This window comes from Rhinolophus sinicus, chromosome 15 (genome assembly GCF_057876585.1).
Source record: "Rhinolophus sinicus isolate RSI-liver-muscle chromosome 15, RSI-T2T, whole genome shotgun sequence".
In the NCBI taxonomy this organism is placed as follows: Eukaryota; Metazoa; Chordata; class Mammalia; order Chiroptera; family Rhinolophidae; genus Rhinolophus; species Rhinolophus sinicus.
In genome coordinates, this window is record NC_142515.1 from 112,645,406 (window position 1) to 112,672,864 (window position 27,459).

At 37.1% G+C, this 27,459-nt stretch overlaps 1 protein-coding gene across 1 annotated transcript in view; it reads left to right on the top strand.

The window, feature by feature from the left end:
* Nucleotides 1–288: 288 nt before the first annotated feature.
* IQCM (IQ motif containing M) overlaps nt 289–27,459 on the top strand; it is a 242,330-nt gene continuing 215,159 nt past the window's right edge. The window contains exons 1-3 of the mRNA XM_088792677.1: nt 289–523; nt 2,925–3,007; nt 5,252–5,519. Coding sequence (XP_088648803.1) covers nt 289–523; nt 2,925–3,007; nt 5,252–5,519 — 586 coding nt within the window. The remainder of the gene's footprint in view (nt 524–2,924; nt 3,008–5,251; nt 5,520–27,459) is intronic.

The following is a 27,459-nucleotide window of genomic DNA, read 5'->3' on the forward strand; positions in this document are numbered from 1 at the left end:
AGAATTTAACTATTTTTTCCAAAGATGAATTTTTAGTTATGGGAGAAAATCAGAATGGTGCCTCAGCACCTTAAATGCCAGTGAAGGCTCAGGACAGCTGACCTGGAGTCCATGTGTCAACATGCCTTCAGTGGAGCCATTTCAGGGCTATGTGGAATTCCTCTCTTCTAGTGGTGTCTGCCTTTCTTTGCCCCTTTAATACAATTCCAGGCTTTGTTTTGTTCAAGAACCTTATGACCTGACTGTATGGGTCTCCTGCGGCAGCATGTATCTTGTAGATGAATTGGAATGGACTTGCCAGCTCCAAGACCATTAGTGTTGCCAGAGTGTACACCAGCTCCTCCGCAGTTCACAGCTGGCAAGTGGCTGTTGGGAATGGAGAAAATCAGACACACTGGTCAGCAAGAGCCTAGCAAGGAAGAAAATGCTACCTTGGGAATTGAACTCCTCTGTCAAAAGCGAATTTTCAGTTATGAAGGGGAAAATGAGAACAGCTCAATCAGCATGTTGGATTACAACAAGGGTGCAGGATTGCTGGTTTAAAATGAAAGTGTCTTAGTCCGTTCAGGTGGCTGTAACAAAATATAATCTGATGCCTTATAAAGACCAGAAATTTATTTCTCACAATTCTGGAGACTTGGAAGTCAAAGATCGTGGTGCCAGTGATTCTGTGTCTGGTGAGGACCTGCTTCCTCATTGATGAATGTCTTCTCACTGTTGGCTCACATCAGTGGAAGAGACTACCTAGGTCTCTGGGGTCTACTTTATAAGGGCACTAATCCCAATCAGGGGGGGCTCTACCTTCATGACTTAATCACCTCCCAAAAAGTCCTACTTCCCAATGTTATCACTTTGGGCATTAGGTTTCAACATATGAATTTTAGGGGGACATATATATTTATAGAAAGTGTTGGTGAAATGCAAATATTTTACTAGGGTAAGCAACCAGACATCACAGTAATTTCCAGCACTCATAGGGAGTGCATGGCATCAGGAAAAGAAGCAGATGTGTAGAAAAAAGCAGTAAGTAATTTAGGAGACCAGCATCTCGGTGGACTCCCAGCATGGCTGTGTGACTTTAGAAGGCCCTTGGGCCCTTGAACTCAGAGCTTTGCTGTAAATGAAGGCTAGATCATCTCTAACGTCTTATCTGGAATGATGTGGGATGATTTTTATAAGGCTGCATTTTTACCAAAAACTAGTGATAATTACTTCCTATATTAATAAATTATATTAATTGTCATGTGTCTGATACACAGCAATATTGTAATTATAAGGTATGTTTTATTAGTCAAAAGAAAGGAGGAAAAGTAGGATGAGTTGTGGAGTCACCCCTTGGAATAGCTCACTACCTTTTCTCCAGGATGTTAGTGGTCAGATTAGAAACTCCCTCAAAGTTGATTTAGATTTCAGTTGAAACTTGATGAAACAATCTTAATTCCTGAATTCCTGTCTCTTCCATGTGAGGACAGTACATCTTATGGCTTTTATAAGAAATTGTCCTCTCTTTTACAAACTGATTATCCTATTTCACATTTCCACCGATGATACATGAGAGTTCCGGTAGTAGCTCCACAGCCTCATCAACATTGTCTACTATTAGGTTCTTTAGTTTTGACTATTCTGGTGGGTCTGTGGTTGGATCTGCTATTGTCTGAATGTTTGTGTTCCCCCAAAGTTGTATGTTGAAATTCTAACCCCCAAAGGTAATGACATTAGGAGACAAGGGCCTTTGGGTCGTCATGAGGGTGGGGCCCTCATGATGAGATTAGCGCTCTTATAAAAAAGGCTCTGCAAACCTCCCTAGTTCCTTCCACTACGTGGAGGTACAACTAAAGTCTGCAACCCAGAAGAGGGTCCTCACCTGACCATGCTGGCACCCTGATCTCAGACTTCCAGCACCCTGAGCTGTGAGAAATACACTTCTGTTGTTTAGAAGCTACCCAGTCTGTGGTATTTTGTTATAGCAGCCCACATGGACTAAGACAGTACTTATTATGGTTTCGATTTGCATAAAGATGGAGTTTTTAATTGCTTAAAATTTCAGTAGGTGAAAAAAAGAGAGAAAATCTTGATCCTAAGAGTACTAAAGGAGGTAGAGTTATAGAAATGGGGAGCGCACTGGCCAGACTGAAAAGCTAATTTGAATAGGTAATATATTTTAATTTTACAGAGTCCAGGTTAAGAGGAGGAAGCCAAGAAACACATATTAATGTCAGAATCAGCTAATAACAAAGGAAATACATTAGGAGGAAATCATAGGCAAGACTAAATGAGAATGATGTATTTTATGTATGTGCTGTAGAATTCTAAACACAACTTTGGATTAAAAGAATAAGTTAAAAATCTTAGTAAAATATAAGTGAGATGAGTTATCCCGATTATATTACCCATTTGTAGGTGTGTATATTTTTTATTTCAATGTTGTTCCTATTTAATAAGCCTATTGAGTTTCATTTTGCAGTTGTAATTTTATAAACATGTTGTCAGATAAAAAATTCCTGAAGAAATGTGCAGCTATATGAATTAGTCATCAAGTATAGAAAACACAGATAGACTTGTTAATAATTTTGGTGCCCAAATCATGTTGTGTCTTCTATACAGTGGCATTTAAAGCATTTTCAGAACTAAGATTTCAATTATGTGTGTTTTCTTTTGTTTCCCTTGACTTTAATAATTTAGGATAATCTATATCAATCTGCCCATTGTAAGCCAATTATTTTTAAAGCAAAATATCACATCAAAGGAGCATTACATTAAATTATTTTGTAGCTACTTATAACCATTCACATATAAAATTCACTTTTTATAATGTCTTAAAAGGTTCATAACTGCCCTCAAATTTTAATTTCATAGTTTTAATATTTTTGATTAAGAAAGTACATTAACTACGTTTAAAAAATGTTTCTCTGTTTCTATTTTAGGTCCTATATTAGAGAACACAAAGCAAGATTTTTTTCAAGAAGCAGAAACTCTCATTGCCCAACATTATAAGAAAATAAATGAGGTTAATGCTTTGCATTTAACATGATATTTTTCAGGAAACTAATAACTATTTATGTATACTACAATGATTGTTCCAAATGATTGCATGAACCCTAATAGATTTTGAATAGAATAGAGAGAAAATAAAATCCTTACTAGCTATAAGAACTGATTTCAGATTGCGTTTAAAAATAAGATTTTTCGGCTATACAGATTATTTAATTATGCATATATGTTTAATTTGCAAGTTTGATCCAATTTTTAATGTTTTCTTTTAATTAATTATAACAGAAATATTTGGATTAAGTATCTTAAATCAATTCTCTTTTTAAAGACCGTTAGGCCAAGCTAAACTAGAAAATCTGCTGTGAGATGTCTCCTCTATGTCTCCAGCATGACACATGCTTACCAGTATCTTTTCCCACACCACTTGGTATTAGAACTGCTTACCAGTCTGGTAGCTCCTTGGGGGCAGAAACTGTATTTTCTGAATGTTGTATCTTCAGCAACAAGCACTGTGCCTGGCCCAATAAATATTTGCTGAATGGCACAGATTTGGAAGGTGAGAGAAGGAGTAAAAGGGAAAGGACAGCAAAGAGACAGGTGTGTCGGCACAGGGTGAAAATTTGGAGGAAAGCATCTACAGAGGTGATGGGAAATTTGGGGGGGCAGCAGTTATAACAAATGGGACTTGGGGAAGACAGGTAAGGGAAGGGGATCTTAGGATGGTTTACTCTGTGCCACACTATCCTATTTCCTTTGGATACTTAAAAAAATTTTTTTTAAATAAAGATTTGAAATATTTTTCAATACTTACTATGGGGGTAAGAGGGATTATGATTTATGTGCTTTTTATTTATTTATTTATTTTTTAAGGAGGGCGCAGCTCACAGTGGCCCATGTGGGGATTGAACCAGCAAACTTGGTGTTATTAGTGCCACGCTCTAACCAACTGAGCTAACTGGCCCCCCTGTAAATGTTTCTTTTGAATGGTCCTCTCTGCTGAGACTGGCCATAGGTGGTTTTATTTTTATAATCAACACTGTTAGCATTGCTTAATTAATTTTTTCCTCTAACCAAAAAATACTTTTAAATTATATTGATTTCACTAGTACCCTGTTTCCCCGAAAATAAGATTTAGCCAGACAATCAGTCCTAATGCGTCTTTTGGAGCAAAAATTAATATAAGACCCAGTATTATATTATATTATATTATATTATATTATATTATATTATATTATATTATATTATATTATATTATATTATATTATATTATATTATATTATACCGAGTCTTATAGTAAAATAAGACCAGGTTTTATATTAATTTTTGCTCCAAAAGATGCATTAGAGCTGATTGTCTGGCTCGGTCTTATTTTCAGGGAAACATGGTAGACACATGGGATGTGAACCTCACAGTCTTTAGAGTGAGACAGATGTGGCTTAGAATCTTGACCTATGTTTAAAATTTAATCTAATAATAACAACATAATCTGTCTTAGATTGCTTGGAAAAACCTAATGCTAGCATGCTAAAACCTCCTTATTGCTATCTTGAGTTGGCAGCAATTTGAATTTGTCTAATTTTTTTTTGGTGGGGAGAGGGAAGGAAGTAATAGTTCTGTCTATGGACTGGAGAATGACTAGACTAAAACAAGCATAATTGTTTGGATAACTACCTGTCAGAGACCTGGGACTATATTATTTTTCTATTGCTCAAGGTAATCAAAATTAAGAAGGAATTAAGTGATTGAAATGATCTAAAATACATATCTGATCATCAGTATCTTTTTCTTGAGACCCTACCTCCATGTATAAGCAGTTGTTTATGGTTCAACAGAAAAAGAGTTTTGGGAGCGTTAGCATGTTATGGACATTTGAAAATTCTTAAAAGGTAGTGGAAATTAATTAAATTCTTATATGTTTATTTGGAAATTTCTATTTTGTAATAGACTTTAAAGCTGTATCTGGGAATATCACATTTGAGGAGAAAATTACACTTTAAATTTTAAAATTTACATTTTTTTCTGAAACGGAATATAATCGTAATGGTTTTAAAGGGCTTTTTGAGAATTATATAGATAACATCTGCTTTATTTGAGTACTGTCATGTGCTTTATATAAATGTCTTATATAGTAAGGTACTTTGTAAAATGTATTTATTGGATATAATTTTATTAACTCATTAATGAAATTTTCTATATAATTTAATTATACAGTTAATGTGACAATTAAATTTAATTAAATTTAATTTTGTTTTATTCGTAGAACAAAGTTCAAGGTACTTCTATAAATGTTTTTAGAAATAAACACCAAAAACCGAAATCTGGCAAATTTATATCTCTGGAGATTGAACAAAAGGAAACACTTGATGGGATCCAAGAATTTCATACAGCACACAAAAGTATTTGTTTTCCCAAAGATGTTTCCAAAAGAGCACATTCTGAGGACCCCCCACAACGAACTGCTTTCAAGGAGCCACACATTTTTAATGTAAAAGAAAAATTCAAGGGAACTATAGATCTAATTGCAAAAGGTAAGTTTTTAGTGGAGCAAAGGAGTTCAGCAAAGCAATAGGAAAAACTGTTTGCTTCTGGTGTGCCTGTAATGGAACTTGTTTGTTCAGACAAAAACCTCAAATTTAAAATTTTAGCAATGAAAGGTAGGGAGTCATAATTAAAAGAACTGCTGACCTCTGGGGGCCACTGGAAATTGAGAATAGAGCAAGCTAATGGGAAAGAGGAATTTAAAGGAACAAAACCGGTTAGCCACGCCTTCCAACAGAGTGATATCCCTCCTGGTACAAGTCCTCAGAGATGGTTTAGTTCATCGTTACTAGAGCAATCAGAGGCTTACTGCTCTGGGTTCCACTGTTGAGTAGGGTAGGTAAGGTAGCCAAGCTATTTGTGAGTGTTCCCCCAAAACCCTAAAAGGATTTTGGGGAGCTATAGAGTTTTCCTTTAAGACAAACTGCAGTAAAGGTTTATTCTCTATCAGGAATTTGGTGAGGTGGAAACTGGAGGTCTATTTAAGCAAAGTGATATTGTTTTCCTGAGACTAATGGCTGAAATAAATGACCTCTTAGAACACATTTCTTCTAATAGCTTTCATAACTTCATCTACATGTATCCTTTTTTGTTACTGCTTATTATGTTGTTCACTCATTTGAATTGTTTTCATTCAATGACTTCTCTGTGCCAGGCACAAAGTTAGGAGTTGGAGAAACAAAGCTTAAAAGACTCAGAGAGCAATGGTGGGGATAGATACCTGGATAGTTTCTTATACAATGTCACGATGGCTGTAATAGAGGTGAGTGCAAAGCATTATGGAAGCACCGAGAAGTAACCAACCAAATAATGGAACAAAAATTTCTCAGAAGAAATCTTATTAGAAATCAGCTTTAACAAGAAGTTTGTTAGAGGTGGGTGGGAACAGGAGTGGCCATTTTGAGCAGTGGTAGCAAAGTATTGAAGCCCTGAAGGATGAAAGAACATGATATATTTTGGAGGGAGAGCTGTGGTAAGAAATGAAGTTGGGAAGATGGGTACAGCTAGATTTTGAAGTGAATATAACATGAGGCCTAGGGTTTGAATTTACATGTAATAGAAAGCCTATGGTGATTTTGAATCGGGGGGGTGGGGAAAGGGTGAGGTATGACCATATCTTTCTGCTAGAGAAATAAAACTGGCAGCAGAGGCTGTGGAGAGAATGGTAGCAGAGAGATAAGTAGGAGACTTTCCAGGAAGGAGATGGTCCATGTAAGAGATGGCAGGGGCCTAAATTAAGGCCACTGTAAAGCCTAAGGTGTGGAGGAGGGATGTTACAGTGGCATTTCTCAAAGTGTAGTAGTCTTCAGAACACTAGTCCTGAGTGATTTACCTTGACAAAAGGCTTCTCTGGTTAGATAAGTTTGAAGAAAACGCATTCACTTCTTGGAGATTCATATTGAGCACTAGTATATTGAAAGGTTTGAGAAATACTGCAGAAAAGAAATCTGTCTACTGTTTTGAACCTGGCTATCCCCAATTCATCAGATCACAGAATTCCTAAAGAATGATATTAAGCTTTCTAGATTGGAAAACTGAACAGATATCATTAAGTTGAGATAGGAATGCAGAGGGAGAAGCAAATTTTGGGCAGGTAGAGAAATGGATGGGGAAAATAATGAATTTAGTTTCAGAACTGTTAAGTAGACATGTATATGGAGATAGCTGTTAGGAGGTTGGAAATGGAGATCTGGCCCTTAAAAGAGAGGTAGGTGAATTTTGAAGATTGATGTTGGGGGTCATTGCCATTCTGAAATTGTGGGGTTCATGAATTCGTTCAGTCAGCACTTATTTATTATGTGAGATATGTAGAGACAGAATATATGTTACTTGTCCTCAAAAAGTCCAAATTGTACATGTAATTTGTGTGTGGTTGGAGGAAGAGGATAGACAATTACAATAGAGTGTGATAACACTCTAACAAAAATAAACTACTGCTTTGAAATCAACAGGAAGACCACCTAATTCAGATTTAGGAATGGTTTCTCAGGAGATTTAGTCTTTGGTAAATTTCAAAGGATGAATAAGGGTTAACCCAAGATAGAGAAGTAGACAGCCTCGCATCTTCATGATTTTGGATATCTGGGAAAGTGATTGTGGTATACTTGAAGGAACTAAAATTATTTTACATAACTGAAATATGTGAATTAGAAAATAATTAGAGATAACTTGATACTGAAGAACATTGAATTTTAACCTAAAAGTAATGGGAAACAGCTAGATGTTTTAAAAAAAATGTTGGCATGATCTCATTTGCATTGTAGAACATTTACTAGCAGCAGAGACGAGATGTGATGAATTTTGGAGACACAGAGACCAATGAGGAGACAGTAATTCACATGAGAAAGGATGACGTGAATTAAGGTAGAGGCACTGGCGATAGTGTTGAAAGGAGAGATTTTAGAGTTATTTGAGAAGTTATCTTCATTTGGTCAACAAGAAGATGGTGCATAAGTCATAGGGAAGAGCTGTGGGATTCCCCGGCTTAGTAATTTGTACTAAGTGACAGCATGGAAACATAGGAAATAAAAGGGTTGGAGAGATTCATCTTATGTAATGGTAAAACTGCCACCAGCAATAAGTTGGAATCCAGAGCATGTGCCTACTGAGCTTTGTAGCTCTGGGTGAAGAAGTTCTGAAACAGCATTATTAAAATACGTTGGTGGTTTTTGTCTGCCCTTGGGAAATTATTATATGAAAGGATGAACTAAGGAAAGTATTGGCCGCTTTAAAGCAGAAATGAAAGAGCATAGAAAGATACCAGGTATTTGGTCCTTGGTTTTGAATAAATGTCTACTAGGACTTAACATTGTAACAAAATCCAAGTTAAGGATATGTCTTTCTCAACCCAGCCCATTATCTTAGATAACCTCAGAGCAATTACCATTGAGAGACTAAAGCAAGGGGTAAAGAAGTAAAGATGCAAAGGAGACTTAAAAATTATGTGTAAAAAGAACTTTGGCGTGAACTATATTGGCATGTTGAATTAATTGGAAGAAAATAGATTTTAAAATCTACCAAATAGTATTTTAGAGAGTTCCATTGCCAAAGTAATCAAGGACCTTGATTTAATTGCATGTAAAATAACCTGGCTTGATCAGGAAGTGGACCAGAAAAGCTATTCAGTCCCCAGGAGGATAATAGCAAGACACAGCCAAGGAGCAAGAAAATACTTCCCAGAGAATGGGTCCATAAGCCACTAAAAAATTAAAAGTAAAATAGAATTTCTCTCGGAAAAGAATCTTTATCTACTCAAACAACTTCACCTCCAGATTAGGGTGCTTCTCAGTGACTCCAGCAGGATTCAGTAGCTTCTTTGGTCTAGTGATTGCTCTGTGTCTTCTCTTTTCCCTTTTTACTGATGGAGTTTACAACGAGGTTACCCTATACCTTCTCCACTACTGGATGTTGTGTGCTTTGAGGGAAAGGTTGAGATAATTAAAAAAAAATTTTTTTGGTACATGTTATTGCTGGACCAGAAGGAGCCACATCTGAGGGAAAGGTTGAGAAAATTTCTTTTTTATTTGGTACATGTTATTGCTGGACCAGAAGGAGCCACATCTGAACCTGAGGGAGGTGATTACAGACAGAGAATCTGGACTCTGAGCTGGATGCTTTGGTGAAACTTTGGGTTTTCTTTTTTTGGGGAGAGGAAGAACGTTCTGTCAGGGAATAAGAATGAAAGGATATGGTGTCCAGAAAGGGGAGACTGTGGCTTAGACTATCTAGATGCTCATCAAACATATTATATATTTTTCTTCCTGGGTACTTGGCTAAAATACATTTCTCATGTCACCTTGTCATTAGGTGGGACTGTGTGACTGAGATTTGGCTCAATGGATTATAGTTGGTAGTGATACACATCCATAAAAATGTCTTGTTTTTTCCTCCCAGCGTAGCTTTCCACATTTTCAACTATGAGGACTCTTTCAATACTCTTAAAACAATTTCAGTTTCACCCATGGGAGAGTGGTAAAAATGTTTTCAGTGTCTGTTGATTCAAAAACTTTTGTTCAGACTTTTCAGTAAATATATAAAACTTGGTATGAGGAATACAAGAGTAAGAAAACACGTCCATGACTTGCTCCCTCATGGAACTTGTAGTCTAGCTGGAGAAACGGATACCCATTAAGTAATCACTTATATACTGATTGAGCTATATGACAAATGAATTGGACCTGGACTAGGATTCAGGAAAGACTTCCTAGAGGATATGACATTTGACATAACATATAACAAATGAGGAAAAATCACTCAGACAAACAGACTAGGGGTAATTTCTGCTAGGAATTATAGGAGTTCTAGGCCAGGGGGAAACCATTTTCAATGGCCTAAGTGAGGTAAGCACAGAAGTGCTTTCAAAGAAGTGCAAAAAGAACTTCTGTGGCTGCAGTTCTGAGAAGGAGCGGGAGAGGGTTGAGCTGTGGCTGTGTGAAATACAGAACCTTATAGTCAGTGGTGTGCTACTACCAATGTTTAACAACTACCTATGGTGGGTGGTAGGAAGAAGCCTTATTTATAGCTTCTGCAAATTTCCATGTAATTATCCTGATGTAGCCAATTTCAAGCTACCAACATGACATTACTGATTATGGAAGTTGGGAAGAAAGACACACAATCGGCTTTCCTGAGCATTGTGGCAAACACCTTTCATGCACCACTAGAAATCTTCTCAGCCTCACTTTTTACTTCAGCTACTGCTGTGGTGACTAGTTCTTGCTCTAGGCTTCCCCATCTCCTTCCTGGTTTGGGACGCCCACAGGAATGAGCTTGACACGTGAGCCACCAGGAAGGGAGGATGAGAGCCGATGGATAAATATTTCTTCCTTTCTTTACCTCGGCAGAAGGGTCTCAGTTATAGTGGATAAAGCTTCTCAGAAGGTCTCAAACAGTTAAGATGATCAACACCCAAAGGATTCTTACATTAACTGTCCCTTTTTCTTTTGTTATTTCTCCATCATTCATTCCTCTTCCCTGTGCTCACTTCCTTACAATAATCCCTTCAAAATATTTTGATGGCCAGTTGTCAGTACTTGCTGAAAGATTGGGTGTGGAGTGTGAGGGAAAGGAAATGGCAAAGGTGATTCTTAGGCTTTAGACCTGATGAACTGGTAGATAAAAATTGTCACTCTTGGAGATGGGAAGAGAGGGAGATACAGTTTTGAATGGGCAGAAGCCCAGGCTTGAGAGTTGGGCATAATATGCGTGAGGTGCCTATTATACATAGAAATAAAAAATGTCCAATAGCTAGTCTGTTATATACGTGGGAGCTCAGAGGAAAGGTTGCAGTCATCAGTGTACAGAGTAATAAATCCAATAGCAATACAATATGAGCCACCGACGTGGTCACTGAAAACTGTCTAAGGGCCACATGAAAAAGGAAAAAGAAACAGGTAAAATTAATTTTAACAATAGATATATTTAACCTAATAAATCCAAAATATTGTCATTTCATCAATATCGAAATTAATGAGATAGTTTACATTTTTTTCTCAAAGTCTCCAAAATTCACTGTATATTTTAGAAATTGATCTAGCCGCATTTCATGTGCTCAATAGCTACAGTTCGTGAGTACCTATTATACAGCCACTCTGTACAGCCCAGGTAGAGATTTCATTTAGAATCATAGACTTAGATAAGATCATCTAAGTAGTTAGCTTAGGTGGAGGAAAAAAATCCAAGACTAGGTCCTGGGGGTTACCGATATTTAGAGGACAAGAAGAGGTGTACCCAGCAAAGGAGGTGGCAAAATGAACAGTCAGGAGGGAAACCAAGAGAGTGTGAAATTTATTACTCATACTTCAGTTAAGGAGGAAAAACACCTTACACAGGAGCAGGGGAAGCTCACCCATTGTCCCAGGAAGAAGGCAAGGTCATGGGCACAGACACAGGCCACTTGGTAGATTAGGTGGTGTCACTGCTTCTACTTTTTCAGTGAAATTAGAAGTGAGGTCTTTACTTAAGGATGGGGCGGGAAGTATTAGAGTTTTGAGGGTAAAATAATCATCATCTAGGAAAGTGTGAAAGCACATGGACTATGAATGGAAAGTTTGTGGTGAAAAATAAAATTCCCTCTTCTCCCCCCACCCCACCTTTTTTAAGAGAAAAGATAAATTGTTGTGAAGTGTCAATAAGCATCAAAAGAAGAAATTTCAAAAGAAGAAATTGACTTTATCTTTAGCCCTAGAGTATCGGAGGGGTGGAAGAAAAGTTACCCCTTGAGAGAGCTACTGAAGAAGCTATGACCTTAGGAAAAGAAGCATTGTTAGAACAAAGAAGGTAGGGGGAACATATAGAGAACCTAGAATATCAATTTAGCTGATGAAAGATCTGGGGTTTCTTTGGGTGCAATGAAAAGTTTGGAGAGGTGATTCAAGAAACTATGAAAGATTGAAGGTCTATGGAGATTAAGGTAAACGGCAGAGAGTGAGAAAACTAATTTTGAGGGTCTCTTAGAGAAGGTGGGTAATTCATTCTAATAGTAGTCTTTTGGCGGGATTGTTCTCTTCAGCAGTTTGTAATCGCAAGGCCAAGGATGTCGTTGGTGGGAATTGTAAGAAAGGAGCGAAGGTTTTATCTAGACCGCGAGGATAGTGGTTCTCCTGAAAATCCTACTATGGGCTCTGTTGAAGTGAGAGATGTTTTACTAGGAGCCTTTGTGTGTGTCCCACAACACAGCTATGAAGTGTCGATTTTTAGAGTTTATATTTGTATTAAAATTGTAATTTGTTTCTCAAAGTTCTTATCTCAGAGAACGTATATTAGGTCTGTAACTTCGATCAATTTTTAAAACATATTGCCAATATTCACTTCAGTATGAATGGAAGCATGATCTAAGATATCAGTGGCATTAATTCCAGAAATTGATTAAAGATTGTGAGATTAGAAAGAAAGTGAGTCTTGGGTGTGTGGTATATGTAGCTTTGGCTCGTGCTACATTGACAAATTCAGTTGTATTATCTTCCATAAGCTGAACATTTTATGTGAGAAGAGGCCAAACATTCTTTGAATGTGATCCAAGCATATCAACTTTAAAAATACACTGTAACAATTATAATATCAAATATCTTTAGTAAATATGTTTTTTGTGCTTGCATATAATACACACCCATGTTTTTCTTAATAAAGCAAAATCAGAAAAATATGACATGATTTCCTCTTTGTGTATACAAATATACGGATATTCTATAGTACTGCTTAACTAGCCTCCATTGTCATGCTGCCAATAATTTATGAAAACTGATGACTGGAAATCACATATAAAAATCCGTTTTTATAATGTATATTAAATATTAGTTTATAGTTACCGTATAATATGTAGTATTCATCTACTTATGATTCCCTTTGGAATGAAAAATGTTTGGTCCCATTTCAATTTATTTCAATTGGAAAATAGATTTTAATTAAACTCAATGAGATTTCATGGTATTCAGGTCAAGCAAATACATTTAGAGTTGGTATTGGATTGTTCCTTAACTAGTTTGGAAAGGAGTAGTTGTGTGTGTGTGTGTGTGTGTGTGTGTATGTGTATTCATTGGTTTCCAAAACACAAATCTTTTCCTTTAAATATAAATGAATGCATAATGAATTTTAATAATGCTTGCAAATAATTACATGTTTAGAAAGCACTGGAGAAACCTATCAGGAAAAGTGACTTTGTATTAAGTTTATTTTTTGGCTCATAGTGATGACAATTTACTAGCTTTTTGAGCAACAATGTTTATAAAATCTTCTATTTTGTATTTTAATGATTTTAAGTGTACGTATAATATAAATAAACATATTAAAACTGTTTTTTACTCATTCTGACAAAATTATTTTTAAGAATTTAAGACCAGATTTCATAACAACTTATAAGAAGTGGAAACTAGTTTTTTTTTAATGAAATGGAAAATTATATTGAATTTGGTATTACAAAATGATTTGATTTTTGAAGCTTTGGAACTTGAAACATTCTCATTTCCCTTCATGTATAAAAACAGACTCTAATTGAGACATTTCTAATTGAGGGAATAAATTTGGGATAATGTCTTTAGAGAGCATCACACGCAGAATTTTGCAACTGCTTCTCTTAGTTTTCTTCCTGGTTTGTTTCTTCCTATTTCTTGTCACGAATTTTCTTTTGCTTGCCTATGCTCTTCACGAACCTAAACATAATTTTTAAAATTAGCAAATGAATAGAGTTGTATATATGAATGAAACATGTCTTCAACACAATCATTTCTTTATGCATTTTCTCTTTTTGTACTGACCTGGTAAGCTCTGCAATAGAAAGATGCAGGATGGAGGAAACTCAAAGTAAGACAGGAGACTCATTGTTTTTGTAGTAACATGGTTTACTACATTGAGGCAGCCACCAAATTCATTAACTTTTAATAAATTGATAATATCTTAAATAAGAAAATTATTAAAATATTATGAAGGATTTAGAGACTATTGAAAGGCATAGTTTTTACCATCTGCCTTCTGTTAGGTCTGTTACTAGCCTGAGGAAAATTTAGGGAATAACATATTTTAGGATTAGAGTAGTGACTTGCAGAGGTTTTTTAAAGTACGTTTGTTCCATGTTATGCATTTGACAAGGAATACGGGCAGAAAAGATTTAAGAAGTTAGTGAAATACTTCACAGTGGGCTAGGGTCCTTTCTAGGTCATTTGTACGTAAGCTTTATGTATGAGCAAATCATACCAACTTCTCCAAAGAAGGAAAATAAAAGCAGTTGCTTCTTAGAAATGGTTTCCTGTTTTTAGTGAAAACCTTCTTCAGTGGACATTTGTTGTTTTTGGTTTCTCAGCATCCTTTAACCTTACCTGTGGTAACAACACTCTGATTTGACCTTGGAGAAAAAGTTCTCCCACTTTGAGTCTGTGCAGTTTGGGGAGGGCTGTCGTCTTGCTCCCTAGCTCCAGGGTTGGCATGCGATTCAGGTATAGCCCATGTGAAGAGCTTATCCTCTGGGCCACAGTGATAGGTGGAGTGAATGGGCTTAAACTGGCAAGGAAGGTGTGAGTTGGGAGGTACCAGAGAACACATGGAATTCTAGAATAAAGTCAACACTGAGCTGGAGAGTGAGCTGAATGATGCAGAGAAGTCAAATCGTGAGGGCATATTTAAGCCTCTCACCCAAGCTTTGCTGAACACAAACTTTACCTGGACTTTCCAGTTTATGTGAATTTGTGAGCTATCTACTCTGGGAAGGCAGTATGGCTCAGCAGCTTGAAACATAGGAGTTCAATTCCCTAGAGTCAAATACCAGCTTCCTCACTGATTAATTTCTTCTATTTCTTGACACTAATTTGGTTTTCTGTTGGTTTTCATTGATAGTCTGATGGAAACATTCCTTACCCAGGCATTGTAGAAAAAAAAGTTTTACTTACGGTGTCCTGCTGACACCTTGATTTTGAGCTTCTGGCTTCCAAAACTGAAATACAGATTTTGTGATTTTAAGTCCCTAAGTTTTGGGTAATTTGTTATGATGGGCACAGAAAACTAATACAGTGTACTTCCGAGTAAGTTGCAATTGTGGACACCGTTTAAAAAATATTTTTTCCTTGTTTTAGTGAGTGAGTGCAAAAATGTGATCAATAGACTAATTGATTCAATTTTTCCTTCTTCAATCAAATATTAATTTAGCAGCTATATTAAGCTCATGCTTGAACCACAGATACTGGGTACCCTGGTCTCTGCCCTCATGGAACTTTCAGTTTAGTAGAAATTATCTCCCCACCCCCTTAAAAATATAGCTCCTGTCGGTTCTTTGGTTTTGTTGTTATTGTTTTGATGGTGGTGGTGGGAACCGGGGTTATAAGTAACACTGCCTTTTCCCTTCTGAGTTTGGAACCAATTGAATTGGGAAATAAGACACAGGAATTGGGCAAATGGGATTAAAGTGTTCATTTTGTTATAGAGACATCCGAGGAGAGAATACTGTTCTGGAAAAGTAGCCTTGTGGCTCATGAATTCTCTTCCAGTATTAAACTCATTCTCCCAGTCATAGGCAGAACTTGCCAGCAGCAGCCATCAACAGTCCTGCCCTCTGAACAATGCGGCGCGTGCCCTCTAACTAAATCATGTAGTTCAGAACAGAGTATACGGCTTCTTCCATGCTGGCAGCTTGGAAACTCCAGAGGAACTAAAACCAGCCTGACTCTTCTAATCGAGTGAGGAAGGGGGTGGGGTAAAGCAGGCCTTTACTCACGAACCAAAGCCATGGATCTTTCTGTCCAGCCATACCCTCGTGTTTCTTGAGTCTCTGAACACCCCAATGATATAAATTCCTATCAGAGGCCACTCAGAGTAGATGTTGCAAACTGCTTGCAGGATTTGCCTATAGTCTGACGTTTACATACTTTTTGAAGGGTTTGGAAAGGAACCACCATAAACTGGGCATTAAGGTAATTAAATCTTTTACTGAGTGGCATGAAATTTCCTTTGAGCAATGCTAGGCACTTTGGGACATTAAAAAAAGTATAAGCCATAAAACACTTCCTTCCTCTCAGTGATTTATATGCAGCCAAGGGACCCATAATTATTTCTGCCCTACTGTGTGACAGTTGGTTAACCCTGACCACTAACATTTGTGTTAATTTAATCTTTTGCAGGTACAAATAGGATCATCACAGGCTAATTAATAAATCAAGTAACATTCACTTTAAACATTTGAGGCTGAACTTATTAAGATCTTAGTTGTCTTTTGGAGATAATACATTTCTGAGATTGACATGGTTATATAAAAGAAACAAGCAGAGGCTAACTTAATTGATTTTTGACTCTTTTTGAAATGGAGGTTTTTCATTGATTTCCACGTAAACTAAAGAATGTTGTTAAGACATTAACCCCGTTTCCAGTAAGAGAAAGTCTTTTGTCATTTTGAGACTACATTGTTAATATGCTGCCCTAACTTCTCCTGCCTCTGGTCTCAAGCTGACTCAGTCTTTACATAAAGTTATGCCAGAGTGATTTTTGTAAAATGTGGATCCTACACTCTCTTTTTTCTAAAATTCTTCAATGTTTCCCAAGGGCTTACAGGATGAGGTGAAGTTACATGCTTTATGCATCTCAACTATGAATATTAAAAAAAAATTGATTAACCATTATAAAAGATTGAATTAGCTTTCTATTCTTTTTATGGGAAATATGAAATTTTTGTTGCATGAAGAGGTAACCAAAGAGTATATAGCCAAATAAGTAGGAAAAAGTATTATAAAGGTGTGTCTGGTAGTTAACAAAAACATTACTTTTCTGGGTTTTGTAATGTTATTATTTGTCAGTTCTTTAGAATTTTTTATTTGTGGTGTTAACCTCTAATTCTCAATATTCACATTCATACATATTTTATATGTATGTTTTTATAGATACTTCTTTAGAATGGCCCCACAAGTTTTTGTCCCCAGAATATCTGGATTCACTACTGATGGAAGGCAAAATGAGAAGCAGGGAAATCAGCGGTGTCTGTTATAAAGTAGACATAGTAGATTTGGGTGATGGCAAGTATTTAGGTTTGGGGTTTGTTTTGAAGGTAGAACATTCAACAGGATTTGTTAATGAATTGGTTATTGGATGTTATTGGAGAGAAAGAAAAGAGTCAAAGATGATGAATTCAGCAGCTAATCCTTTTGAAGGTTATGCCTTCAAAACAAATTTAAAACCTAAATGCCTTTGCCCCAAGTTACTGGGATGGAGTTGCCATTTACCAAGGTGGGGACATCTGTGGGAGGAACAGATTTGGTTCTTAATACCAAGAGTTCAGAAATAGTCATATAAAGTCTGAGATGTCTATTAGACATTTAGGTGGAGATATTGAATAGAAAGTTGGAATCTGGGTTTGGAATTCACGGCAGAGATCTAGGCTCAGATAACACTTTGGGATACCTCAGTTTATAGACGTATTTAATGCCCTGAGGCTATATGATATAGCCATCGGAGTTAGAAAAGTCAAAGAACTAAGCCATGAAGTATTTAGAGGTCAGGGAAATGAAGAGAAACTAGCCAAGATAATTGAGAAAGGCACAGGAAGTGAGGAAGGAAAAACAAAACCATACCCAGAACAAGAGACTGAAGTGTGCTGGAAACTGAGTGAAGAGGGTATTTCAAGGATGAGAGAGTGCTCTGAGTTAAATTCTGTTTATAGATCAAATAAGGTAAAGACTGAAAATTGACATTGAACTTAGCAATGTGAAGGCCAGTGATGAACTCAACGACTGCTGTGTTGGTAGTGGTCAACTCAAAAGAGAATGGGCAGAGAGAAATTAGACATCAAGTATAAGAACTATTTCAAGGTGTTACATAGGAGAACACAGAAGTTGGGTGACTCTTGAAGGAGGTGCGATCAGAGAGAGTAGTTTTCTTTTGTTTGTTTTAAGGTGGGAGAAATTACAACATACCTGATTAGAACAATCAAGAGGATAGGGGAAAATCACTAATAAAGGAAGGAGAGGGGAGTAATGTCCTTAAGGTGGGAATGGGTGATAACTGTTGTACAAATACAGGGTTTGGCTTTTGATTGGAATGTGGATTATTTTCACCTGAAATAATGAGAGGGTACACAGAGGATATGGATACTGATGCTGTCAGTAGAGTAACCTTGGTGGTCTCTCTTGATTGCTTTTGTTTTCTCAGAGAAATTGAAAGCAAGGATATCAGATGAAAGTAACATTGGGGGAGGAGTTGGAGTTTTGAGGACAGAGTGGAAAATACATAATGGAAGAGAGGGGAGAGTGGAAAGACTAAGGAGTTGTACTATGATTACTAGATTACATTAAGGTCCACTTGGGTTCATGTTAATGAGTGTGAAATGAGACCCGTCATGTTTTTGTTTTCTCCCATCACATCAATCATGCAGGGTGCACATACCACAGAACAGGTGGAGGCTAAGATTCTACTGGGGTTTTGTGTTTTCTCAACTGAAGATGTCAAAATAAGGGAAGAGTAAAGGAGTTGATAGTCTGAGAGAGTGATCGTAAGGATTGACTTTGGAATTTAAGCTGGTTAAAATTTAAGTGAAAAGGTAATAGTATCAATGAATTACAGATCCTGGTAGGGGTCAAAAATTGTTGGTGATGGCAAATTACCTCAAAAAGTAGAAGGTGGTGATTAGAGAGTAAAATGCTTCAAATTGAGCTCAAGTAGCGGTGATTGGTGGTAAAGAGGAGCAGGACATGGACATGACCACATGTGGCTCCTTGAGGGGAGACAATAATTTCTTTCAGCTTTTTATAAGCTGTACTTCAGCCTGGCAGATAGTCCATAAACGTTTCTGAATTAATTTAGAGAAGAAGTTGACTGTTGGAATGGAAGGAGATGATGAAAGTAGGTCCCTCTGAGTCAATTTTCAAATGACCAACTGCATTTGTCCTTCTACATTTGTGGGGTGCACAGGACAAAGACCTACTCAGGCTAGCTCAAGTAAAGGGGACTTATTTTAAGTTTCAGACCTCACTAAACGCAAAGAATGGGAACATAAAATACAGCTGAGTCTCATAAGAACTGAACATCCACTAGGAACTCAGTTGCGGTTGCCCTCTCTGTTTTTCAAGGACCGCTTGGTCTCCCATCCTGCTTCTCTCAATGGCACAGTTTTCCTCTGCTTTTCCTCCCAGATAGGTCGCCTCTCCTCATCTTATACACAGGCCAACATAATCACCTCAAGTTCTAAGTTGACATGAACTTTTGACTTCACACATCTAGCTCATATTCTCAGTGTTCATATTTCTGGGAGAGGGATATGACGGGCCTAAGTTGAGTTAGGTGATCCCAAAGCCACAGTCAGGCCAGGAGTGATAGTGATAAGGTACCACTACGGTCCTTTAGGCCCAGCCTCTCAGTAGAGTCTATCAATAAGAGTGGTTTGGGAGAAGGGGACCACATGGGACAGGCAACCCCAAACAAGTCATCTTTTAGTGAGGGAGAGGGTCAGGTAGAAAACAGCAGGACCCGTTGTCTTAAGCAAAAATATTTTTGCATGTATAAGAACAATATATATTTTAGCTTGTATAATTTTATCTTCTGTTTTAGTAGAAGTTCAGTAAAAGATAATCCTATTATCATCTAGTTAATATTGGTTCTTTTGCTAGTTACCGTTATTATTAGCAAGACTTGGCTGATCAGTGTCTTCATAAACTTCGTTTTATTTTCTTTGATGAGGGCACTTATTTGTACCTTGACCTAGTCAGTTAATTTTTATCAGAACATACCAGGGTAAGTTCTTCTTTGGGCCAAATATTTAAAAAATTAAAATGCTCCTCTTCACAACTCTATACTAGGGAGGTACTGATTAAGCCAGCACCGTAAGAATAGATTGGGCAGTAGCTTCACGTGACATCAACAGTCTTCCAAGATGAGGGGACAGTGTTCTTATTATCATTTTAGAGGGACATTTGGTATTCCTACTATTTGTAGCTCCAAGAACATCTCCCATCAGATTGGTTTGCCTATGTATTGATCTGTATTCACTACTAGAAAGTCAACCTGTAGAGGGCAGGGGTCTTAACTTGTTCTCATTCGTATGTGCCTAAACAGATGAATGATGGGCTCATTTTGGACCTGAACGATATTCTATAAATGTTTGTTGAATAATGGAGTGAAAAGGTGTGCGTGTGAGTGTGTGTGTGTAAGTTACTAATCAGGTTGAAGCAAGCCTGGTGATGTTTCAAAGTATTCCGTGTACTGTTGAGGGGATACTTCTGTTATAAGGTGCTGACCCCTGTGTTACACTTTAAAAAGAACTCGTGTGTGTGTGTTTGTGAAGTGTGCCAGTTACTGTACAGAATAAAGAGATCAATTGTAATTACTGTCCGGTGGAAAACAGCTGTTACTTAAGCTATTCAGTGCCCAAGGCAGTTATTCATTTCTCTGGCCTGCATGGATGCCTCCAAAATGATTCTGTCACAGCATGTGTGTTCTGGCATTCTCTCCGAACATTGGGAAACCTGGAGCCAAGGATCTATTAGTGCCTGAAGTGTGGAATGTGTGACATTGATCATTCCCTCTCGGAGCTGGCACTGCTCTGAAGCAGCCTGAGAACCAGGGGAACAAGCCCGCTGCCAAATCCATCTGGTTTTGATCCCAGTGCACTTAATGAATCAAAACATTATTTTAGAGACATTTTATTTTTTTAACTATTCCAGAAGTTCAGTGAGTATTCTGACTATACTTAGGATGAATTAAAAAAACCACTTCATGTAGTCACTGTAGAGACATTCGTGAAGACATGACAATGGGTGATCATCCCATGTTTAACAGGTACTCATAAGTACTTTCCATGCGATTGAATTGATAGTACTTTCTACTTAAGTCCTTGGTTTCCAGCTATACTAAGCCACTAACCGTGGCCTTTAAGTAGAATTTAAAAATAGACTGGGATGTGTGGTTGTAGCTCTGTAAATAAATGACCTTTGCTTTTTTATTTCTCAGTGAAAATTTGGAAATCTCTATATATCTCTACAAGCTGATTTTTGGTTTTAAGAAACTGAAAAATGCTTCTTAACTTTCTTCTCTTGGAGGTCACTTAGTGGAGAGTAGAACAGAGGAGAAAAAAAAAGCATATTTTGAGCATCTACTACTTACTAGTCACTATGTTAAGCCATGCTTTATCCAAAATCTTGCAAGATAGGCATATTATTAGTTGTGTTCTATGGGTAAGAAAACTAGGCTCAGAGAGAGACATGCCCAAGCTGCTGTCACAGACCAGGATTTGAGATCTCACTGATTCTAAAGTTTGCAGTCTTCCCAAATCAGGGTGCTTGGAGGAATAAGGGTCTTCTAAGTGCTCTGGAAGTACTTAGTAAATCTTTTCCTAAATTAATGGACTTTTCTCCTCTGTATCTCAGTTTGCTTCATAAAACTTGATCTAATCTCTTGCTGCTTTGGAAGGCTATTCAATTTTCATGAAGAACTATGATCTGTCAGGAAAAAAGGTGTCATTTAAAGTGCCCCATCTCATTCTGAGATAATAATGAAAACGATGCCATTGTCACTTATGTCCCGTGGCAAATGAATGCTTTTCTGGTTCTTCCAAAGGTGTTCCCAAGTGGCAGTGTCATTCTCAGTAGGTCCTCACAGTCGCGTCCTGTGGATGAACACAGAGAATGCCAGGGAGTGGTGACAGCTAGATAAGTCTGCACTGATTGCTGATATAGATCAGTAGTGAAATATTTGACTATTGCTATTGCTTCATGTTCCTGTCTGACCAAAGCCACCAAGACCTGATCCATTTTAGAAATTTCAGCAGAAAAGAAATGACATCTGAGGAGAGCTCAAGAAATCCCAGAAAATGAATATATTTTTTGCTGGTAAAATGAAAAGACAGGTTAGAATTCGGGATGAGCTTTCACAGTTGCTGTTTTATTTATTTTTCTTTTTATTGTGAAAAGGATGACTGTTCCTACATCTACCCAGAGAATCCTTTCAAATAATACCACATTCATTATGGGCACAATGGTTTCCTTGGATGGGAGGAGCAGCAAGGTTATGGGGAAGGATGGACTGTTTCTGTAAAAGAGGTGAGGGAATGATTACTTTGTTGGACCAACAATAGTGAATTGCCCCAAATGGCCATTAAGGTGTTCTTAGTGTTCCTGGACAGTTTCTTAGATAAAACCGTTATGTGAGTAAATCTTAGCAATGTGTTTACAATTTTAGAATCCAATGCTAGCATTACCAGGCCATCGGTTCATACGGACCAAGATATTTCTTTGCCTGGCTTTTAAATGAAGCTTGGTTTTAATTTATACACGCTCTTTTGCCTTGTTGAAAGAAAAAAAAAAATCACAATAGCTCGAACCCCAATTTGCTCAAATCTGACTCTTGCAGCTGATTTTATTTATTTATAGGCATAATTACATTTAGAAAAAGTTTTATGTCATTAGCAGTAAAATCAAATGAGTGTATGTATGACTTTTCTAATCATTTATTTTGTACACCAATTTTAGTCATCTAGATCTACAGATTTGGGACATTCTTTCCCTTGAAAAAGGAATGTTTTTCAAATGTTGATTTTCACTGTGACTAGAGGTTGTACTCCTTTTGTGGTTGGCCTCCTAGTTTTATTTTTTTCTGGAAACTGGAGTGAATTTTACAGCTTCCTAGGTATGTTCCCTTGTTTGTAGCCCTTCGTCTTGTCCATGAAGAAATATTTGCACTGCTTAAAGGAGCAGCTTCTGTGGCTGGAGAGGGTGGGTAACAAGAAGATTTCTCATTTGTGAATCCATACTGCTAATGTAGTCCAGAGTGATGGTCTGTACATGAACGATCATGGGAGTCTAATAAATTTATCACACTTAATAAACCCTCTGCATCTGCTTGAGAAAGAATCTGAGATTTAGAAATTAAAATAAAGAATCAAGGTCTGGTTCCCTTGCTACATGATCCTGGCCAAATTATTTAACATATTGGATGCTTGGTTTCCTATTTTGTTAAAGGTAGATGATAAAAATACCTGCTGACTATGTTGCTGGAGGACCAAATGAGATTTATGTGTGAAAACATAATGTCAACTATAAAGTACTAGGCACATTATTAATGACTCATTGGAAGACTCATGAGAACATATATGCTAATATAGAAAAGCTGACGGCTGTCTATCATTGTAAACAAGTTACAAAGTTTCTTTGCAATAAGAACATTTTCTTGGAAATATGAGTTGGTTGACTGTGCTCCTTCTCATTCTTGACTCCCCTTCAGTCAACAAATCATATTTAAATTTTGCACTTGGTAGGGAATCTAAAACTTAGTATGATACACTTACCTGATGGTATCTGATAGCTAATATTCTAGTTTTATGTAAATGTATTCAAGGTATGTTGGTACCCAAGTGTATCATATGATCTTAGAGTTTTGTGTATCATATGGTTTTAAAGAGTTAATGAAATCTTAACTACTTAATAAACTGCTAGGGAACAACTATGACAAACATTGTTGGCATCAAGTATGCTGAGAAATAGGGTTTTCAGCAGAAGTGTCTTAATTAGAAGTGGGGCCAGTTTCCACCCTCTATTTCACCTTGGTTTCTGCTTCAGCAACGAGTCACATTACTGGTCAGCTTTGTAGACGAGAACTTTGTGATTGGCTGCAAAGGAGTCAGATTCCTGTTCTGTCTGGTGGTTAATACTGTTGGCATGTCTATGTAGATCAACAACAAAATGAGTGCCAAATCCATTTGAGGACAAACAACATACCACAGTTTGGCAAATATCCTTTGTCCTTTCATGTAGACTTCATTTGAGACTTGGGAAAAAACTGACTTCTAATGTAAGGTGAGAAAACATGTCAAGGTGTTTGAGATATTTTACCTGAGACAAATAATGGTACGAAATATGGAGGAAAGCTAAGAGCTGGTGAGAAAACAAAGAAGGAAATCATCATTTACAAATAGCTGTTTCCTTCACTTGCAAACGATCCTAATCAGGAATTTGCATTTCTTTAAAGCCTTTCTGTTAGTGATAATGTCCCTATCCCTATTTCTCAAAAGGCAATTATCATGTAAAATGACTTATAATAGAAGTGTTATTGCTTTCCTGGCATTCAGCATGTACGACTTTTATTGGTATACTTATCTTTTTTCTAAGCACCTGCAATTATATTTACATTCTGACAAAATATAGAGGAGGTGGCTCTTAAATCTCCTAAGTTTCTGGCTATGATCCTACGCAATTTTACGTTCTTTTCATCCCTACCTGTTTTCTGAAACAATTTTGGATGCAGTTCAGGCACAGAAGTGGCATTTGTAAAGTTTCCACAAAAAACATATTTGGGGTTTTGGTGCTAGGTAACATTATAGTGACTCATTTTACAATTATTAATGCAGCAAATCTAGGATTAGCTCAGGATCAGAACCTTCGTAGTGAGGCTCTAAGATCTTAGCTTTGATCTCTAGTGGGAGAAATTCAGACTGTGTGAGGAAAGAAGAAAGGTGGTAAGGTGCTAGCATTTGCCATCTGTTGAGTAGTTGACAAGACGGGATGTTGGACAGTGAATTGCCTAACGTGACAATTTGTGAGAACCAGGAGGATCACAAACACTCCACAGATTCTCTCTGGTTCTAGATTAAAACATAGGCCCCTTATTCTACTAAGAATATGTAATGAACTTACCTTAGATTTCTATTAAGAAAAGGTCATGCAATACATATGAGATACACTAATTGGCATTCATGCAATAATCATACATTTACTAAACTTCTTCACTGGGTCTGTGAAGGGTCTGGGATTTCCCCCTATTTGTAAGGTAAGAGGCTAGCCTGCAGGTTTCATGGATTCAGGCAGAAGATACGGAATCAGAATCCATTAGAGACAAAGACTTCCTTACTTATATGGCATAGCACGCAGGTTGAACTTTATGTCCCCGTCAGTCCCCATTGTCCCCAAGTCCCATGGGGGCCATGTGGAGAGATTCAGGTGGATGATGCTGTTTTTGTATTGGGTTTGTGTTACTGCTGAGAGATGCGAGCTTGGGAAATCTGTTGCTTTTAAGGTAAGCGTGTTTTTTGTCCTGGGGTGGGGACCATCGCCTCACTCCTTAAGGTTGCTTGCTGGCAAATGCAACCCTGAGAAACAGACTGGGTAAAGAGTCAAGAGCACTAGAGCCTGGCATTCTTGACACCCAATACAATTGTCAGGGGTGCTCAGGACCCATGGTGGATTGACTCTTCCAACATTAAGGAACTCGTGACAATTATCTTACAAACCATAAGTGTCTATGCATAAATAATAAGTATTAATGCATAAACTCTATGCACATATATTTGTAGTTTCAAAGCACCATTATTCCCTTTTAAGCAAATGAAGAATTTGAGGCTCAATGTGTGTAAATAAGGAACTAAAATCATACATAGGTGGCTCAGCAGGCACTACCGCAGGATGTTTTTAATTCATCGTCCAGTATTACTACCATTAGCCAGTTTTCTGCATCACTGCTAAAGAATTTTCAGGCCATGTTGGCTCTGGGTTTCAGTGAGGGCCTTTCCATTATTTTAGTTAGGGCTTTGTACATTTCAGGAAATGAGCACCCCTTTTGCTCATCTGTTGTTGCATTTTGATTCTATCGCTCTCGTTTGTTGCTACATCCTTTCCCCCCTTAGCTCAGATAAATCTGTTTATTTCTAAAGGCCTGTAGCTTTCACAGAGTTCTAGGAAATAGGGTCAAAACAATGAAATTGCCTGTTATCACAGAATTGCAGAGTTCTAGAGATAAAATATACGTCAGTCACAATTTAGTCTAACCACACTAGCTCCATTTTACGAATAAGAAAGCAGAGGTCCTAGAGAGCCTCAGTAAATTGGCACCCAAGGTCCAAAGTCTTATTAGTGCTAAAGAGAAGACCAGACCCCATTTTTTTTGTGTGTCTAAAATTCAGTGATTTTTGTCATTGCACTACATTGCATATTGAAAGAAAAAATAATTCAAGGATATTGGTAGAAGCTTAGTACTTTCTCATTACGTGTTCTACAAGTCGGTTTAATAATAATAGTACTTCTTTTTTCACATACAGGATAATCTAGGTATTGAAATGACAACAGAATTATAATTCTTTTAAATCATGGGTTACAAATTTAACTGACATTTCTAAGATCAGCAGGTAACAGTGAAATAGCTAGTGTGATCAATGAAAAGACAGAGTCTATGTAAAACTAGAGAAAGCACACCCATACAGACACACTCTGATTCAGCATTTCTTGAACATTGTGTTTCCCCCCAAATCTATGTCTGTCTCTAGATTTGGCCCTTTAGCTGCCAGTTTGCAATCTCTGACTTGTACGACAGGGTTTAAAGATTTGCTATATATCCTTCAATGTGATTTTGTCACATAGGTTTTTAGAGCTAAATAGGATATTAGTTGTCAGCTGCTTTAACCCATCATTGTGCTGAAAAAGAAACAAAAGAGATTAAGTGACTTGCTCAAGTCAATAAAGCTAGTTTGTCACACCTGCCGTGACTAGAACCAAATTTACAAACTCCCAGTTCTATTTTCTTTCTACTTCATCTTGAAACTTTGTTTTAAAGAATATGCAATTTTGTAATAAAAAGCAATGGGAAAGTCAGATTTGACATGCAATAATACATTTTGCAGAGAACCTCTCAGGCATCAATCGATAATTATTTATTGAGTATATTACCACATACTCATGCTAATTGACATGAGGCATATAAAAATATATCAGACATCTTTGTTCATTTCTGTCCTCTCTAGCTGAGAAAGTGAAAACTAATACTGGAGAATAACTAAATGTCAGAATCTTTGATATTGATTTTAAGGGTAATAAAAAAAAGAAAAAGATTATTGGGGACTTAAAAGCCTCAACTCTTCATATTCCAACAATTATCTTTAGCAGCATATTTAAGTGAACCCTCTGTCATAGCCAAAAGAATGTTGTTATATTTGCTGGAGGATGCCACACTAGAATTGTGCATGAATGTGTGTGTGTGAGAGAGAGAGAGAGAGAGATTGAGATGGAATCTGTGCTATTCTTCATGTTAAAAAATAATTGTTGCCCATTGATATCTTAAATATGTCAATGGCCTCTATTTTGATTTTATGGAGAGTGCTGAAATATAAAAGGTATACTAACTAAAATGTGCTGAGATGGAGATATCTATCCTCTGATTGAGGTGTTATCAGTTAAAAAAGACAAACTCGGGTCCTCTACACCTTTTGATTTTTGTTTCGCGTTCACCAGTATTTGAGTTCTATTCTCATGCTCCATGATACAGTACTAGTCAGCCTTTATTCTAATAGTTTTATCCTGCTAGGAAACTCCTGTCCTGGGCCTGTTTTGCAACTTGGGTGGCATCCCTGGTGGATTTGTCACTTCTGCCTTTTCCTTTCTCTTCATCACAGCTGCTCAGTCTTAGTGATCTGTCTGCAGAATTCTCCCTTCTGAGGTTCTTTGAAATTAATCCTAATCTGATGTATGGTAAACTTTCTGTAAAGTGTGA